We start from the raw sequence: 19,721 nt of genomic DNA, 5'->3' as shown, positions 1-19,721 counted from the left end.
CTCTGAATCTTTCTCCATTAACAATGGCGTGAAGCAAGGCTGTGTTCTCGCACCAACCCTCTTTTCAATCTTCTTCAGCATGATGCTGAACCAAGCCATGAAAGACCCCAACAATGAAGACCTGTTTACATCCGGTACCGCAGGGATGGCAGTCTCTTCAATCTGAGGCGCCTGCAAGCTCACACCAAGACACAAGAGCAACTTGTCCGTGAACTACTCTTTGCAGACGATGCCGCTTTAGTTGCCCATTCAGAGCCAGCTCTTCAGCGCTTGATGTCCCGCTTTGCGGAAACTGCCAAAATGTTTGGCCTGGAAGTCAGCCTGAAGAAAACTGAGGTCCTCCATCAGCCAGCTCCCCACCATGACTACCAGCCCCCCCACATCTCCATCGGGCACACAAAACTCAAAACGGTCAACCAGTTTACCTATCTCGGCTGCACCATTTCATCAGATGCAAGGATCGACAATGAGATAGACAACAGACTCGCCAAGGCAAATAGCGCCTTTGGAAGACTACACAAAAGAGTCTGGAAAAACAACCAACTGAAAAACCTCACAAAGATAAGCGTATACAGAGCCGTTGTCATACCCACACTCCTGTTCGGCTCCGAATCATGGGTCCTCTACCGGCATCACCTACGGCTCCTAGAACGCTTCCACCAGCGTTGTCTCTGCTCCATCCTCAACATCCATTGGAACGCTTTCATCCCTAACATCGAAGTACTCGAGATGGCAGAAGTCGACAGCATCGAGTCCACGCTGCTGAAGATCCAGCTGCGCTGGGTGGGTCACGTCTCCAGAATGGAGGACCATCGCCTTCCCAAGATCCTGTTATATGGCGAGCTCTCCACTCTCCACCATGACAGAGGTGCACCAAATAAAAGGTACAAGGACTGCCTAAAGAAATCTCTTGGTGCCTGCCACATTGACCACCGCCAGTGGGCTGATATCGCCTCAAACCGTGCATCTTGGCGCCTCACAGTTTGGCGGGCAGCAACCTCCTTTGAAGAAGACCGCAGAGCCCACCTCACTGACAAAAGACAAAGGAGGAAAAACCCAACACCCAACCCCAACCAACCAATTTTCCCCTGCAGCCGCTGCAACCGTGTCTGCCTGTCCCGCATCGGACTTGTCAGCCACAAACGAGCCTGCAGCTGACGTGGACATTTACCCCCTCCATAAATCTTCGTCCGCGAAGCCAAGCCAAAGAAGAGTTTATATCTCAACTGAATTGGTTCCACTGACCTCATTCTCACCTATGTGGCTGTGGTGGGGGTTGATCAAATCAGTCTTTTGGCTATCGGCATATACAAGTAGAAAAAATAAATAAAGTGCAAAGATAATTATGTGTTCTTTGGTAAGGGGGAAGGTCCTAAGTGCTATGTTAAATAGGACGACGCGGGTGGGGGACTTGGGTACGAATCCCTTGCTGTCTGTCAGGAGTCTCTACGTTCTCCCCGTGTCAGCGTGGGTTTTCCCCGGGGGCTCCGGTTTCCTCCCATTGTTCGGGGGTTGGCCACCGGCTCGTGGTTCGAAATGGCACTGTGTGTCTGAAACATAATTTAAAAAAAAAGATGATGAGGATTACAAAGGAGGGCAAAACCTATGTGTGATGAAGAAATTTGGTGATCAACAAATCACGGTAATGTGAGAATAAATAGTAGCAACAATTAAAATGTGGCCCAAAACATTGACCTTTCATGGATTCAAGAGTATACAGAACTGAGGTGCTGACGAGGCAACAAAGGTGGTATTGTAAAGAAGAAATGTCCTTGATGGGTTAAGGACTAATCCGTTTAAATTTGGTTTGATCTGAAAAGAGGAGAGCAGCAGCAATCATCAATGGTCCACACCACCCAGCAAACACTCTGTTCTCACTACTTAACAGGAAAGAGGTACAGGTGCCACAAAACTGGCACCACCAGGTTCAGGAACAGCTGCTACCCCTCCACCATCAGACTCCTCAACAACAAACTCAATCAGAGCTCATTTAAGGTCTCTTACTTGTGCACTTTATTGATTTTTCTCGGTATTACACAGTCAGTTTGTTCACATTTCTTTATTTGCTTATATGTATACTTATGTACAGTTTTATTTGCACTACCAATAAGTGATAATTCAACCTTGTCCACAGGAAAAAGAATCTTAGGGTTGTAAATCTGAAATCTGAATCTGTTGCAGGGGATTCTGAGTGATAGGGTCGACCAGTGTTTGGACAGGAGTCAACATGAATTTGTATGTGAGAAGTCATGTCACAAGGGTCTGTGCTGGGTCATCCTATCGCAGCCAACAAAACACAACCAACGTTGACCGGAAGTCAAAATAGAGTTACATGCATTACGATAAAAAAAAATACAATAACCATATAATAAACCATATACATTTAAAACTACTATTCCAAAATGAATTGTTAAAAATTACTAATTATAACATACAAGTGCAGCACCCTCAGCACCGTGAATTGGTGTTTAACAGTTTCACTGTTTCATTAAAAAAGCTCTTTTTAAGCCTTAGTGGTGTGTGAACAAAGGCTCCTATAATGTCTGCCCGATGGTAGAAGAGTAATATTTCATAGTTAGGCTGTGTTGCATCTTTAATGATATTCCTTGCCATGTCCAAACATCGTTTCCTATAGGCAGATTGGATGGGAGGCAACTGCATTCCAACAATCCCCTCTTGAGCAGTTTTCACTACCTGCTGGAACGCTTTACGATCTTGTACAGTACAATTCCCATACCATAAACAATTACTGTATGTCAGCACGCTCTAAATTGTGTATCTTGAAATCCAACAGTATTCGTGGGCAGAGGTGTATCTTCCTCATGCATCTCAAAAAATAAACATGCTGTTGATCAAAATTGATGAATTCAAGGACCAAGTGAAATCAGCAGAGATAAGGATCCCTCCCCAGGAATTTAAAGCTCTGTAAATGTAAATCGGGATATGAGTGTGGCTTCTCGCAGGTCTAAAATCCGCACATCTAAGATTTCCTTGGTCTTTTGGATATTTAGTGACAAATTGTTTTCGCACACCACAAGGTTGGGTGCTGAACCTGACCGCTATATCACTGTTCCCTGTAATGTAGTATCATCTGCAACTTAATAATTAATAAAATTGTTATCTGTATTAACAATTTGAATGACAACATTGCTAAGATAGTAAATTTGAAGACGACACCAAAATTGGTGATGCAGTGGACAGTGAGGAAGGATATCTAAGTTCACAGCAGGATCTAGATTATTCTGGAAGGTGGACCAAAGAATGATAAATAGAATTTAAGAATGAGGTGAGGCACTTTGAGAAAAGTCAAATCAGGGCATAGCTTAAAAAGTAAATGCAGAACCTTAGAGAATGTAGAGCAGGGGTGTCAAACTCAAATTCACAGAGGGACAAAATTAAAAACTTGGACTAAGTCGTGGGCCAAACTAAATATTTATTGAAAATTTTCAACAACATCTGCATGTTTTCTCTTCTTTCAACATATGTAATGTTAAACTTTTTCTTATTAAAATAAATGTTTAATAATAGTTTTGGTTAAACTCTTTCCAGAAGAAGCATTAACAAATGAGAAATAAAATATTCAATAAATAATATTTCTCTATATCCTTTAAGCTCCTTTTAAATGTATTTTTTTTCACAAGCCAAGAAGTCAAAAAAATAACAACTTGCTTCAATGACAAACAGGTTTGTCTTTTAAAATGATGAACATATAGTCTCCCTCCCACCTGTCTTGAAAGGTCCTGTTTTCTGTCTTTCGTTTGGCCATTTTTCGTAAAGGGTTTATTACATGTGAGTTGGGCGACAGGTCGCAGATGCTAATGAAAGTAAAGAGAGGAGGTGGGGGCGATTAGCGGGCTTACGGGCTGGCGCCAACGCATTTGCAAAGCATTCTGGGATTTGTAGTATTAGCTGTGGATGCGCTATACTGGCACGGCGGCCAGCGGGCCAGCTCTAATACATATTTGATATGATCTTGAGGGCCAAATATAATTATATCACGGGCCAAATTTGGTCCGTGGGCCTGAGTTTGACATGTGTGGTGTAGAGGAACAAAGAGACCAAAGATTACAGCTGAATAGTTCCCTGAGAGTCGTGATTCATGTGGAGAAGTTGGTGAAGAAAGCATTTTCATTGTTGCCTTTATTGGGCAAGGTATTGAGTACAAAAGTTGGGGCCTCATGACACAATTGTGCAAGTCATTGTCGAGACCATACCTGGAGTACTGTGTGTAGATCTGGTCACTTAGCTAAAGGATAGATATCAATAATTTGTAAGGACTGCAAAAGATATTTACTAGGATGTTACAGGGACATGAGGGCTTGAGATATAGAGAGATATTGAAGAAACTGGTATAGTATGTCAAGGGTGACCTTATGAAGGTCTTATGAGGAGCATGAATTGAATAAATGCTCATAGTCATTTTCATGCATAGATCATTCTATAATGAAATGCTATAGATTTAAGGTGAGAGGGGAGAGCCTGAGGGGCAACTGTTATGACCCCAAAATCCAGCAGCAATAGATATCCGCCAAGACAAATGGTTACTTAAACAAAAGTTGCTTTTAATTATCTTTGAACGTGAAAACAGGATCAAACTTTAACTTATTATTATTAACTTAACTGACCTAACTTAGCCCTCTTCTAATTCTAAGCGCACATGTATGTAATGTGTATGTAAGTTCAGAAAAGTTATTTGATTCACAGTCCAATCTCACTTCTCACTCCTCCAAGTTCACTGGTTGCAGGCAATTTTTATACTGTGCACAGAAGTTAACATTTATGAAGTTCACCAGGCTTTGGTGCTTGAAAGGTAAATGGATACCGCTCAGGAAGGTTCTTGTTGGTTTTCAGAGACAGATTTGTTGTTCCAGGACACAAACTGATCCCTTTTAATCAGCCACGTCAATGTCTTGCTGAAGAAACTTGCCCCATCAGGGTTTTCCAGTTGATAACCTCTTTCTTTCAGGTCACCACAGAGTGCCTTTTTGTTTCTCTTATTTCAAGTGGAACATCAGGCAGCCAGTCCTCTCCTCTTGCATGAACCACAAGGGCTTTGACCAGGCTTAACCCATCTTCCAAATGGGGTTTTTCCACAAGCTTTCCAGCTTGTCCTGTTCCAGTCCCAAAGCTTTTGCAAAGGCCTCCAGGAGCCATCCTGTCTGGTTTGAGCAGAACTCCAGTATTTTAAATGAGATCTGTTTTGAAGTGTTTGTATGCGACCTACACTAAAAAACCTGCCCAATTTTCTTCTCCCAAAAACTTATCTATATACAATACAAACACAACATAATCTGTCACACAACCTTCTCACTTGGAAATTAGTTCATATCTGATAATGATAATGAGTTGAATGTCACATGCATTGTACAATTCTTATATTGTACAATTCTTACTGAATGCATGAACATTCTTACTGGTTGTTGGAGGTATTTGGTTAGAAAAATGCAATTACACAAACAACTGATAAACTGCAAAAGTATACTTAAGTTAATTAAAAGAGTCAATAAATATATAACAGATAGTTAATAAATGCTCACAGCTATCCTAGTGCAAAAATGTAACTTTGCAATAAAGCAGACTGTCCTTTAGTGGTGTCAGAGGAGATCCTAATTAATGTAACAAGGGGAGGTTCAACAGCCTGATGGCCATTGGAAAGAAACTGTTCTTGAACCTAGAAATACTGGTCTTCTGTCAAATGTATCAATGAGAAGACATTGTGAGCAAGACAATGGGGGTCTTTTATGAACCTGGCTACCTCAAAGTTCAAAGTTCAAGTTTAAAGTTCAAATTTATTGTCAGAGTACATACATGTCATCACATTCAACCCTAAGATTTCCTTTTCCTGTCAGACAGAATTTCTACTTATTGTTAGTGCAAAAAAAATCTGTGCTCAAGAAAAGATATGAATACAAAAGAGAGAAATGTAAACAAGGAAGTGCAAACAAACTGTGCGATGCAGAAAATAAATATTTAATAATAAATAATGTTCAAAGTAAGAGTCCTTAAATGAGTCTCGGAGTCTGTTGTTTAGGAGTCTGATGATGGAGGGGTAGCAATTGTTCCTGAACCTGCTTGTGTGAGTCTTGTGCTACCTATACCTCTTTCCTGATGGCAGCAGTGAGAACAGAGCATGTCCATGGTGTTGCAGTTCCTTGATGATTGCTAATGCTCTCCTACAGCAGCGTTCCATGTAGATCTTCACAATGGTGGATACAGTTTGCCTGTGATGTACTGGGCTGTGTCCATTACCTTTTGGTGTCCCCATACCAGGCTGTGATGCAGTCAGTCAACACACTTTCCACTACACATCTTCAGGCAGCACCTCAAATAGAAAAGACCATAAAAATCAGAGCATTCGACCATTAGACCTTTTGGACCATTGAGTCTGTTCCGCCATTTGAATCATGGCTGATGTATAGTTCCTACTTTCTCCCCATAATAAATGAAGAACCTACAACCTCTGCTTTAAATATACCCAATGACTTGCCTATACACCCATTTGTGAAAAGGAATTCCATAGATTCACCACCAGATCCATTTAATGGATGGGAGATTGGACCCTACAATGTGCCTGGCTATGAATGTTACCTTCTGGAGCCTGCTGCGTTCCCTGACAATGGTATTCCAAACCAGGCAGTGATGCAATCTGTCAGTATACTTTATACAGTGCATATGTAGAAGTTTGAAGGAGTATTCGGCAAGATACCAAATTTCCTCATACTCCTTTGAAAGTAGAGGCTTTGGTGTGTCTTCTTCACCATTGCATTGATGTGCTGCCTCCAGGAGAGGTCTTCAAAAATATGTACTCTAACCTTATCCACCTCGGTCCCATTAATGTGGACAGGTGCATGGTCCCTTATTCTTTCCTTCCTAAAATCTATAATAGTCTTCTTGGAAACACAATTGTTGTTCTGACACCACCCAACCAAATTCTCAATCTCCATCTTGTAGTCTGACTCATTATTTCCAGTTATTTGGCCAACAATGGTTGTGTAATCAGCAAATTGGTAGATTGAATTGGACCAAAACTTGGCTACACAGTCATGGTGTACAGGCATAGAGTTGGAGAGTGAGCATGCAACCTTTGGGTGCTCTCTGTTTTGATGTTGGAGGAGCTAATATTACTTATCTTCACTGATTGGGGGTCTGATGACAATGTCAAGGATCTAGTTGCAGAGAAATGAATAGAGGCCCAGGTCCTTTAGTTTAGTGATAGGTTTCTCTAATATGATTATATTTAACATCAAGCTGTAGTCAATGAACAACAGTCTGATGTAAGGTTTCCTGTAGTCTCAGTGATCTGCAGGAAATATGAAGTTGTTATAGTAAGCAATTTTAAATTTCCACATATTGACTGGGACTCCCATATTGTAAAAGGGCTGGATGGCTTGGAGTTTGTTAAAGGTATTCAGGGAAGTTTTCCAAATAAATATATCAAGGTACTAACCAGAGAGAGTGCAATACTGGATCTCCTATTAGGGAATGAGACAGGATAGGTGACAGAAGTATGTGTGGGGGAATACTTAGGGTCCTCTGATCATTATGCCATTAGTTCCAAGATAATTATGGATAAAGATAGGTCTGTTCCTCAGTTTAAATTCTAAATTGGAGGATATACAGCCATGGGTGAAATGCGAGGATTGGAGGGTAGCTCATGTTGTTCTTTTGTTTAAAAAGTCTCCAAAAATAACCCAGGAAATTATACACTGGTGAGCCTGATGTCAGTAACAGGTAACTTATTGGAAGGTGCTCAAGAGATCAAATATACAGGTATTTGGATAGCCAGAGAATAATTAGGGATAGACAACATTGCTTTGTATGTTGGAGGTTATGTTTTTTGAGGTTATCAAGAAAGTTGATGCAGGAAAGGCTGTGGATTCTGTTTACATTAGTAAAACATTTGACAAGGTACCACATGAAAGAGTAGTCAAGAAGGTTCAGTCGCTCAGTATTCACAGTGAGGTGGTAAACTAGATTTTACATTGGCTTTATGGGAGAAGCCAGAGAGTGATAGTAGATGATTGCCTCTCAGTCTGGAGGCTGGTGACTAATGAAGTGCCTCAGGGATCAATGTTGAGTCCATTGTGGTTTGTCATTTACATATGGATGAAAATGTAGTAAATTGGATCAGCAAGTTTACAAATGACACAAAGTCTGGAAATGTGGTGAAGGGTCAGGAAGAGTTTTAAAGCTTGCAGAGTGATCTGGACCAGCTAGAAAACTGGGCTACAAATTGGCAGATGGAATTTAATGCAGACAAATGTGAGATGTTGCATTTTGGAAGGACAAACCAAGAGAGGATATGCATGGTAAATGGTAGGGCAGTGGAACAGAGGGATTTGGGAATACAGATATGTAATTCACTGTAAGTGGCATCTTAAGTAGTTGGGGTCATAAAGAGAGCTTTTGGCACATTGGCCATAAATCAAAATAATGAGTATAGGAGTTGGGATGTTATAGTAAAATTGTTTCAGTCAATAATGAGGCCAAATTTGGAGTATTGTGTCTAGTTTTGGTCACCTAAATTCAGGAACTATAACAATAAAATTGAAAAAGTTCAGAGAAGATTTACTAGGGTGTTGCTGGGTTTAATCTTAGTTATAAGTTTAAACATTATTCCCTGGAATGTCGAAGAATGAGAGGAGATTTGATAGAGGTATACAAAATTATAATGGGTTTATAGAGAGAGAAAGAGAGAGAATAAATGCAAGAAGATACACACCAGAGAATGTGTTTAAGAATGAAAGAGGAGAAGTTTAGAGAGAACATGAGGGGGAATTTCTTCATACAGAGGATGGTGGGAGTATGGAACAAGCTGTTAGCTGAAATGATGAATATGGGCTTAATCAATATTTAAGAAAAATTTGGACAGGTACTTGAATGGGAGGGATGTGGACTGCATTCAGGTCAGTGAGACTAGGTAGAACAATAGTTTGGTGCAGTCAAGAAAAGCAAAAGGGCTGTTCTGTGGTTCTGTGCAGAGGGAAGTGAAAGTGTGCTGGGATCATCTGTTGGTCTGTTGTAATGACAGGCAAATTCAATTGAATTGATGTGAGTCCAGTGCCTTCCATTACCATTTCATCATGGAAGCTCCTAGAGCCACTGGCCGATAATTGTTGAACCAAGCCACTTTGGTCTCTTTGGCCCCAGAATGAGCTGGCAGAGGAAGCTATAGAAGTGGGTAAAATAGCGATGTTAAATATAGATAGAAATTGTTTAGAAGGGTATGGGCCAAGCACAGGCAAATGGGTCTAACTCTGGATACCTGTTTGTTTGGCATGGCTGAGTTTGTCCTAATGGCCTGTTCTGTGGTGTATGGCTCTTTAACTTTATTCAGTGGATACTGTCACAACATTAACTTAAATTTAATCAGAGGATCTTTTAAAATCTTAAATATGAACTTTGTGTTTGAATGTCAAGCCTGCCGAAAATACTTCATTACTTGCTGATTTGAAAGGGGTCATGATGTGCCTTTTCTGTCAGAGTTCCATTAGCACTAATTCATAAGAATTTCAAAGTTGTACTTGACTTTCAAACAAGGTAAAGACACCAGATTCCTTCCTACTTTGATTGAATGATATTATAACCTTATGACTCATCTATTACTTTGTTTTGCTCAGCCACATTTCTCAAATGGAAAGCTTAGCTATAAGAGGAAAACCAATTATTTTTATTACATTTACCCTTGCTCTTTTTGAAGTAATTACTATATTTCTTACCTTTTCAATATTCATCCTATCAAACCATATCTGGATTGCTTCCAAATGCTTTTTCAGTTTCACCATTGTAGAAAAGCAATCCAAGTGGGTGGCCACATTGAACATACAGCATACATACTGTGGAAAGCTTATCAACTATGGCATTCTCAATAATTGCATGCAGTAAAAGGACTATTAACTGAATGCATGGTTCTGTCAGGAGAAACTTTTAAGCTCATCAATGTCTTACCATTAGAGTACTCGGAGTTCATTAGAATGTGTTGCAGTGACTTGTGACGGGTACATCAAAACTCCTCACCTTAAAACCTCTTCCAAGATGACGAGGTGCAGCAAAGAGACGGGAACACCATTATTTGCACAGTGCTCTCTAAATGTTCATCTTTCTGGCATAGTATGTACTCACATTTTTTATTATTCAATGGGCTGAATTTTCAGGTCAATAATGAAAAGATGGCACTTGGCACTGACTTCAAGGAAACCAGTTCCACAAGTTTTGTTTCCTTTTCTGTCATAATTGCTGTCAGGTAGTTTTTTAGAACATAGAATAGTTCAGCACAGTGCAGGGCCTTCAGCCATGATGTGATGCCAACCTTATTTAAACCATCTAATCTTTCCCTACCTCACACCTATAATCCTCTATTTTTGTACGTACATGTACTTATCCAAGAATCTTTTAAATGTCCCAGCCTCCCTGCCACTGCCAACAATGCATTCTGGGCACTTTTCACTACCTGTGTAAACAAAACCTTAGGTCTGATATCTCCCCTAAACTTTCCTCCACTCTCTTCTTCCCTGGTATTTGCTATTGTCACCCCAGGAAAAAGGTGCTGGCTGTCCACCAAATCACCCACATAATCTTTTATACCTCTATTAAATCACCTCATCCTTCCAAAGAGAAAGTCCCAGTTCTGTCTTCCACCCTGGTCCCGGAGGACTACAGGACTGTAGGCCGTCGGGGCCAGTGTGAGAGTTCATGTTGGAGCCTCAGTCCTGCACTGAGGGAGGAGACTAGGGTTATCAGACCTGATTGGGAAATTACAGGGAGGAGTTATTAGGTCGGAGGCAGACCAGCCTGGACATTGCAGTCCAGTGAAGTCCCTACCTGCATTACCATGTGCCACCACATTCACCCCTTCCTTTCAAAGTCCGGCGGGGTGAAATGGGACAGTGTCCATCATCTCCTGTCATGTAGTCATGTAGTTTATATCAGTTCACAGATTCAGCCAGTCCGGTGGCTTTATCTGCCGCTGTGATCACTGCAGCACTGGTGATGTCGTCATTGGCTCCTGCAGGGCAGTGACCTGTTGGTGGGCTGAACTTCTGGAGACTGAACTGTGGCAGTGTGAACAAGTCTTGGGCGGGAGGGAGGAGGAGGTGGGTGGGAACATCAGTTGTTCTGCTGGAAGTTACAGGGGTGTTGGGGGTGGGGGCCTGAGGGGTTGTGGTGGTGGTGGAGGTAAGAGATCATTTACCTGGACGATACCTGGGACTGGCTGGTAGTTGACGAGGGCTTCTAGGTGCACCTCCTGTGCCGGGATCCCTGCTTGAGCCAGATCCCAAATGGATACTGTCTTCCGCTCGTCCAGGTGTTTGTACATGAGCGTACAGGGGGTTTGCATGCAAGAGGTGCACTTCCTCTACCAGTGGGTCCACCTTGTGGGTCCTAATGTGTCTGCAGAGAAGCAGAGGTTGTCAGCCAGACTGGCAGCGTGATTTCCGATGCCTACCTCCTAAGGAAGGAGAACAGTTTCTTATGTGGAAGTACATGTTCGTATTCGTGGATGAAAGGGGACTCTTGAACTCCATACTGAGACATTCAATGGGGCAAGTGGCCTTGATCAGATGAGCTCTCTCCAACCGGTAGAAGTGCGGTTTGCACCGCGCAGTCTGAATAGTTACGGGCCAACTCCCTGATCTCCTCCACCGAATAGGGGAGGTTGTGGGCCCTCACAAAGTGGTAGAACCAGGTGACCCTGGAGTGGCAGAGGCTATTGTGGAAGGCTTGGAGGCAATCTACTTGTGCCCTGGTGCAGGTTCCCCTGGACAGAGCATTGGGTGTCTCATTGAACTTCCCTGGCAAATACTAAACCTCATAATTGAAGGTGGGCAGTTCAATTCTCCACTTCGTGGTCTTGTTAATTTTGTTAACATAAAAGTGACGGCTCTCTGGTCTGTCAGCAGGGTGAAGGGTCTGCCGGCCAAATAATGTTTCCAGTGGCACACGCCTCCACATTAGCCTGTGCCTACTTCTCAATGGCCGAGGACCTGAGTTTGGGGCTGTCTTGGGTAAACTTGTACCTCTCACTTTGTTCGTTTTAGATTGGTCACAGTGTTTGAACTACCGAAAGAAAATAGACACACACACCGAGAGCAGTTCAGATTATACAAATGTTTATTACAAATTCAAAAGCTGATTTCACACTACAATATGCAAGCCCTTCCCAACTATACTTATCAATGCTTGGACTGGTCCCAACTGCCGAAGCGAGGCAACGACTGCACACTTGTAGTAGGTTGTCAGAGCGCCGGTAGCAGCTTCTCCACCTCCCCTGACTGGGACGTTGGCTGGACTTCAGAAGTTCTTCTTCTTCTTGCTGAGAGATGTTGCCACCTCTCGGAGAATCTCTCTCTTCAGCAGTGGGACCTTGCCTTTTATTACCCAAAAACTGCTTACCCAAGCACCTATTCCCAGCACAGCATGAAAGTTAAGCAAGCAAGCTAGCATACTAGGTTAATTAACGAATAACATAATTTTCAGCTTATCATTTTTAATACAATGGTTTATTCTACATCAAGGCTAGGCTCTGACAGTCTGTGACCAAAACAAGCAGGAAGATTAAATGTTCTCGGTACACAGATGTCCTTTCTTCAGATAACAGCATCTCTGGCCCCTCGGTGGAATTTTGCTTGTCTGCTGAGTCTAAAAACAATTAGGTTCTCAGCCTTGCAGAACCCAAAGCTGCAAGTTTAAAAAAAAGGGTTCTCAGCTCTACAGAACCAAGAACTGGAAATTAAGAAAAAACAGGTTAACTAAAATAGGTTAGAATCTTCCATTACAGGGGCCCTGGAGGATTTCGGAAAAGAATGCTTGGTTCAGTGTGGCGGCCAGGACAAAGTCAGAGGCATTGCTCTCCACTTGGAAAGGGATGGATTCATCAATGGCATGCATCACTGCCTTGGTAATTTCATCCTTAATGCCCTCAAAGGCCTCCGCCGAAGAAGGAAAGTTGGTGGTTTTCACCAGGGGGTGGGCTTTGTCCATGTAATTGGGAATCCACTGGGCATAGTATGAGAAGAATCCCAGGCACCTTTTTAAAGCCTTGGGGTTCTGAGGCAGTAAGTGTTCTGAATTATCCAGCATATAACTACATGCTTCGGGCCAGGATCCAAGGCTGGTACCGAGGGAGGAGACTAGGGTTATCAGCTTCTATTGGGAAACTACTGGGAGGAGTTACCAGGTCAGAGGTGGACTAGCCTGGGCAGTCCAGTGAGGCCTCCACCTGCATCACCACAACCTCCTCAAAAAACTCAATTAGACTTGTGAGATACGAGCTTTCCTTCACAAAGTTATGCTGACTATCCTTGAGTAGGCTGAACTTCTCCAAATTTCTTTAGCTGCTTGCGACAGGATAATCAGTGAATCCTAGAAATTAATCCAGGAACTTCTGTTGGACTGCCTTGTGTCAGTATATCAATTCTTAAATAAGTGGAGCAAAATTGTGCATAATGCTCCAGATGTAATAATAGTTTATTATTTATAAGCTTCAACCCTCATGCCATAAAGTGCAATATGTCATTTAACTTGGGTTCCTAACCACTTGCTGCACTTGCCTGGTGCCAAAGAGCATCTCCATCTCTCTGCACTTTGGTCACGAGCAATCTTTCTCCATTAAGTGCATATTCTGCCTATATATTCCTACACCTGGTTCATCTCACAGTTTTGCAAATTAAATTCCATTTGGGAAGGTTTCACCAATACATCTAAATATCTTGTTTCAGTGCTAATAGCCCCACATGTCCCTCCATCTATTTTTATGCAAAATGAGGGATAAAATAATCCACATTTCACATTGATAAGTATTGGTGAAGCCTGATAACCGCTGAAATCACCTTCTTCTTTCACAATTAGTTAAAATTGGACATACAATTGCTTGGAAAACAGAGGTGAGTTACTTTTATCAGGCAGTTGGTTTGATCAGTCAAAATCTAATGCAGGCTTTCTTTGCATGCATTTTCTGTTCCTGCACCCTCTGTTGGTGAACTCATGCACAGGCACCAAAAAACGCTTGAGGAATTTGGTAGCAGCGTTATTCAAAGACAGACCCACAAGAAGGATTAGTATCCATTTAGCCTCTGCATTAATTCACAAGTCAAGCATCATTCAACAGTTTTATAAACATGTCAGTTTCTTATTTGTGACAATCCTATTGCACAGGGTGTTTTATATAGGAAGAGCAGAGTTGTATTTTTGAGGATTTTGCACTAAACACCATAGATAAAATTGCAATTAACTGTACACATTATTAATCAGCCAGTTGTTTACAAATATTGACAAGTCACTTTTGATTTACTTCCTGCAAATATTACTCATCCATTTGTTTATCACAAGTAACTTGACAGAAAAGATAAATGGAAAATTAACATTATTTTAAAAATCAAGAAATATCAGGTTTATTGAGTAAAGCTAGGTGTGGCAAACTAAGCCATAACTAAGCATCCAACCACATCAGTGTTTCCTGACTCAGCATAAACAGAATTGCTTGCATCTTGCAGTTTGCTATAATGCTGATGTGAAATTTTGCCCTACTTACTTTTTATTGCAAGCACCACATATTTCCTTTATTGTAACATCATTCAGCTCCATCTTGCCTTATTTGTTTATTTAACTTCTAGGCCTTACTATTCCAATATCCCTGTGATCAGCCTCTGTTATTATTCTCCACCTAACCTTAAGCATTGGCCCTGTCCACACTAGTACATCAGACAACCTGTACTGGTTTATTCGCACAGTGATATACATTTTCTGATGTGATTTGGATCACAGTCCAAAAGTACGTTGCTTTTAAAAATTTCATGCTTGTTCAAATTTTTCCAAAGTCTTACCCCTGACTAAATCTTGTAGCTAGTTTTCTGAGAACTCTGCATCTCTCCAACTTCAAGAACCTCTTTCTTTTACCAAGTTTGTGGATTTAAACCCAGAATTCCCACTCTAAACTACTCAATCCTTTCAAAAATGTCTATCACAAATGTATTAATTTAAATCTTTGGATCAAGCTTTTGGTCACTGCTCTATTGTGTCTTTCTTCAGCTCATTATTATTTTTTTCTCTCATTAGATTTCTGGAAAGTTAATCTTAGGTTAAAAATGCTATATAAATGCAAATATTTTATAAACTAAGTTGAACAATAACTAACCACTGATAGCCAGCTGCCTATAATTGATTCCACTGGAATTTTTAGTCCACTAGTTTTAAATAATTTTGTTTTATTTATTGTTATAATCTTGCTAAGCAAAAACACCATAGGTATTTGCATCAGATAAATACATTTTTGTGCCAATATCCATGTAGGAAGTCATCCACAGTTGAGCGAGCTGTTAGTTATTTGTTTTTGAAATCATAGGATCCAAAACTTCATTAGTGATTGCTTCTTTGGAAGTGGCATCAATATGATCCTTGGGTTCTTTTTCTAAATGTTTGGCTTCATGTACATCATTGCTCAGTGGTTCTACTTTATTTGTTTGTTCTTTTATAGGCTTTGTAACAAAGTTTTCAAGAAAGTCCAGGTTTTGAGGTAACATTCCATTATTGAAAAGATATTTGGTCAGATATGAAACACTTAAGTTCATGAACAATGATGATAACATCACTAATGTTTTGAATGGAAATTTTTGAACATAGATTGGCCCACTTGGAAACTTAATATCCAAATAACACCCAGCATAACAGATAAATGGTTTTAGGCGTAGATACGGTTCTCCACCACCAACACGCAGGAAGAGAGCAAAGATGTAACCCGTGAGGCACCCATATGAATTACTTCCCTTGATGAAGAGTACAGATAACAGTTGCGGAAAAAGAAGAACAAAGATAAGATCCGAGCTCAGGTACCACAATCCGTAGACAGAACTGGATAACCATGTAATTCCTGCTGCTGTTCCTCCAAACAAAACAATGGCTGTTCTCATGACCCATACCAGTTCCTTGTCCGTGGCCTGTAACACACATAATTAGGGAAAACAACACTAATTGACTATTCTCATTGTGCATATTGACACATTATATATAAAAAAACACTTTTTGAAAAAGGTTAACTTCTGATATCCTTCTGCTCACAAGGACGCTGAACCTCATTGTGTTGAATAGCCCCACTGGGTCAGATCCATGTTACCCTGCTCAAATGGTTATTCTATCTGTGTAAATGTAGACATCAGTTGGCAGTTAACCATTGGGGATCAGAGCCAAGTTGCTCTCAACCAGTATCTAAATACATGCAATTCCCAGCAAGTGTCATTAGCCTAATGTGGCATTAGTTCGACCATCATGCCTGAAGTCAACAAACTCCCTATGAAGGAGCAATGGAACATTCATGGAACAGGAACCACACTTAACTTTAAAAGATGCTAATTTGCATGACATTGAAATAAATACTGAAGAATTTGTTTCAAGGTAAAGAATGTGCTCAATTGTTAAAAAAAAATTAAAATGTAGCTTTGGATTGTATTTAGAATAATTTTGGTTATTATATAAGAGCAATTCTATATCATTAGGATTTAAATGGAGATATTCTGGAGTAATCTCCCTTGGAAATGACCATTCATCACGTATGACTCGGCAGTGATTGTCCACATGGAGTTAGCTGATCACAGCTGAGATCAATCCTGTTTGCACATAATATTTACCCGTGCTTATTGTCAATGAATAAGCATCCGAAAGGAATCTGACGTTTTGTCCCTCTTCAAGATTTCTCTGATCTGTTGCAGAATTTGGACATTTATCCAAATCAAGATTTTTAAGTTAAAATAGACTATTCATAATAATGATGTTTTCTTAACACTATTTAGAGAAAGCATTGAGGAATTTGCTGTCCAGAGTTCCCAGGAAATATTCCATGCCAGTCCTTGCCAGCAGCCTACCAAGAGCTGCGTGCATAAACTATGGCATTAGGGCAAGTCCAGAGAGAGAGAGAGATTGTAGCACCCAGCCACGGAAAAAAATTCAGAGAGAGCTAATGTTCGTGAATTACATAATATCTACAATTACTTCATCATTGATTTTCCTTTTAAAGGAAAATTCAAGACTGCATTTCAGCAAAATCACTCAAAATATTGAATGTTTCCAATCACTCCGGCTATTTCTTAACCTGTCTGTTATAATGAAAACCAAAGGAAGTTGCAGAAGCTGTTTTCTCTGGGATATGAATGTACCTCTTTTGGTCACAAAAGAGCCCATTGGATTTGAAAAACATATATTTAAATTCCTCCTGCCAATTGCAACTAAACAGAATGGAATCAGAAAACTTAGTTCAGGAAACTGCATGAAAATGTCCACTGAAAATACAATAAATGTTAGGAAGTTAACAAAAAATAAATAGCTCAGTTTGCTGCTTAATTCCTGATTTAGAACAGATTTCTGTCAGAGCTTTAAAAGGTAAGATTTGATCATCTTTTGGATCAAGAATTTGTGAGTTCCTTCTATGAGTAAAATATTCCCTTTTGTTCTCTTGTGTTCCGTTCCTTTCCTTCCCATTGAACAGACTTTCTGTTAATTCATTTACACTTTTATTCCACAAATTAAAGTATTCAAAGTAAATTACTAAAATACTTTGAATTTTTTTTTAACCTGAAGTAATGACAACCATACCAGGAAACAATTCTCAAGAATTGATACTGACTGTTCTCACCACTAAATGGCTGGTCTCTAACCTAATTAAATTTTAACCATTTCCACCCTGATCACTGAAATTCTACCTTGGATTTTGGGGAACAAAGTACACACATACACACACACACACACACACACACACACACACACACACACATACATACGTGTACACACACACACACACGTACACACACAGACGTACACACACAGACGTACACACACACACATACGTACACACACACGTATACACACACACACACACACACACACACACACACACACACACACACACACACACACACACACACACACACACACACACTCTCTTATAATGCTCAGTCTTGGGATACTGATATATTGAGAATTTAATTTAACATATTCATATCAATGGATATCGAGGTAATTCACCAACCCATTGCAGTAATCAATGTATTTGAAAATCAATGTGATTTATGTACATTGTATTAATTACTCAAACTGACAGTACTCCAAACTGGACAATCACTGTCATTTGTTCATCTTAATGAAAATGTATATTATGGAGTAAAATATAAGCTTCATCACAGAAGAATATAAATATGTATAATAAATAAATTTGAAGGCTTGTAATTTAAGGCATACTCACATCATGCCTAAATGCACATTGATAAATATTCCGAGTAAACATGGAACTTGCTGATAGGATGGAAGAATCAGCTGATGACATCACTGCTGCAGAGATCGCTCCAAGGCCAAAAAATCCAATGTAACTTGGACAAAGGTATCGTAGCACTAATGGCAAAATCATTTCAGTCTGATTCCTGCTGGCTGGGTCTGGAAGACCATAGGCAGTCTGATTCCAATCTGCATTAAGATATTTAAAAAAAAACAAACCAACACACAGTAATTTAAATTCTTAGCTAGTACACTCTTCCATTTAGTAATATTACAAGTGCCTGAAGTTTAAAATATTACAAATTACAACTTGTATTACAGTATATAATTTCTCAATCTTTAACATCTGATGACAAAGATAATAGGCCAGTTTGAGTTGAATTTGGCCCATGGCAAAAAATTTAATTTCACTAAGGTGATGTGACTACAAAAGGCCTGTTGACCCCTCGTAGCTGGAAGTATCATTCCAAATGGAAGAGCTACAATGAATCCAAAGGCCACTTGCATAGAATGCCATGACAGCTAGCTGTGCTCAAAAGCCCTCAGAGCATGTTTATGCAACTAAAGCAAAAACAAATAAAAAATGAGTTCAATTAAACATATTGGAATTTCATACAAAATAGTTAAACCATTATGAAAGCGGACTTTTCATGTAATTTGAACAGTTGAAGAAGAAATATCACTTGTCCAATAAGACCTTTATTTTGTTACCTACAGTTGCGATCCTTCCTTAGGAGCAATTTGGGGCCTGAAATGACTCTACTGGGATTCATTGTAAAGGAGAAGCTACTCCATGAAGAATTATATACATGTTTATTTCTAGAATGTACTTTTTATTGATGAATGAGAGCCCAAAGCCAGGTTTACATAAGTCTAGGGTGAGATGGGAGTCAGACCTAGACACAACAATTGACAAACAACTCTGGTCAGATCTGTGTCAGGGAAGTATGTTGGCTACTCTCAATGCCAGGTATAGATTGGTCTATTATAATTTTTTCCATCAGCTGTATCTCACTCCACAGAAATTATACCAATATAAACCTGAATTATCAGAGATGTGTTTTAGGTCTGGTATAGAGGTTAGCTCCTTTTTACATTCTACCTGGCTTTGCATGAAGGTGAGGCCCTTCTGGTATGACCTCTATGATACCCTGACTAAGATCACAGGAGTCACCTTCCCTGGATTCATCACTTCAGCTGGCAGCTCTCCACTCTGCTTGAAGTTTCCCTAATGTTCCCTTTAAACATTTCAGCTTTCATCCTTAACCCATGTCCTCTAGTTCTTGTCTCATTTAACCTCAGTGGAAAATGCCTGCTTGCAGTTACTCTAGCTATACCCCTGATAACTTTGTATACCTCTGTCAAATCTCCCCTCATTCTTCTATGCTCCAGGGAATAAAGTCCTATTCTGTTTAACCTTTTATAAACTTGATTCCTGGCAACATCCTTGTACATCTTTTCTGCCC

General features: G+C 40.2%; 1 protein-coding gene and 1 long non-coding RNA gene across 11 annotated transcripts in view; one reads left to right on the top strand and one right to left on the bottom strand.

The window, feature by feature from the left end:
* The window catches only part of LOC138739331 (uncharacterized), a 334,221-nt gene that overhangs the window by 181,764 nt on the left and 132,736 nt on the right, over positions 1 to 19,721 (top strand). For 4 of the 6 annotated variants that reach the window (XR_011342172.1, XR_011342173.1, XR_011342171.1 and 1 more), the window contains exon 8: positions 15,473 to 15,511. The exons of the other annotated variants lie outside the window; for them this stretch is intronic. This is a non-coding gene — a long non-coding RNA (uncharacterized lncRNA). The remainder of the gene's footprint in view (positions 1 to 15,472; positions 15,512 to 19,721) is intronic. 6 annotated transcript variants of the gene reach the window in all.
* Positions 15,184 to 19,721, bottom strand: part of LOC138739329 (high-affinity choline transporter 1-like) — a 47,790-nt gene continuing 43,252 nt past the window's right edge. For all 5 annotated transcript variants that reach the window (XM_069891141.1, XM_069891143.1, XM_069891142.1 and 2 more), the window contains 2 exons: positions 18,227 to 18,444; positions 15,184 to 15,932 (listed from right to left, as the gene is read on the bottom strand). In XM_069891141.1, coding sequence (XP_069747242.1) covers positions 15,315 to 15,932; positions 18,227 to 18,444 — 836 coding nt within the window. In that variant the 3' untranslated portion in view covers positions 15,184 to 15,314. The remainder of the gene's footprint in view (positions 15,933 to 18,226; positions 18,445 to 19,721) is intronic.

This window comes from Narcine bancroftii, chromosome 7 (assembly GCF_036971445.1).
Source record: "Narcine bancroftii isolate sNarBan1 chromosome 7, sNarBan1.hap1, whole genome shotgun sequence".
NCBI lineage: Eukaryota > Metazoa > Chordata > Chondrichthyes > Torpediniformes > Narcinidae > Narcine > Narcine bancroftii.
This window is presented reverse-complemented; position numbering and strand designations above follow the sequence as displayed.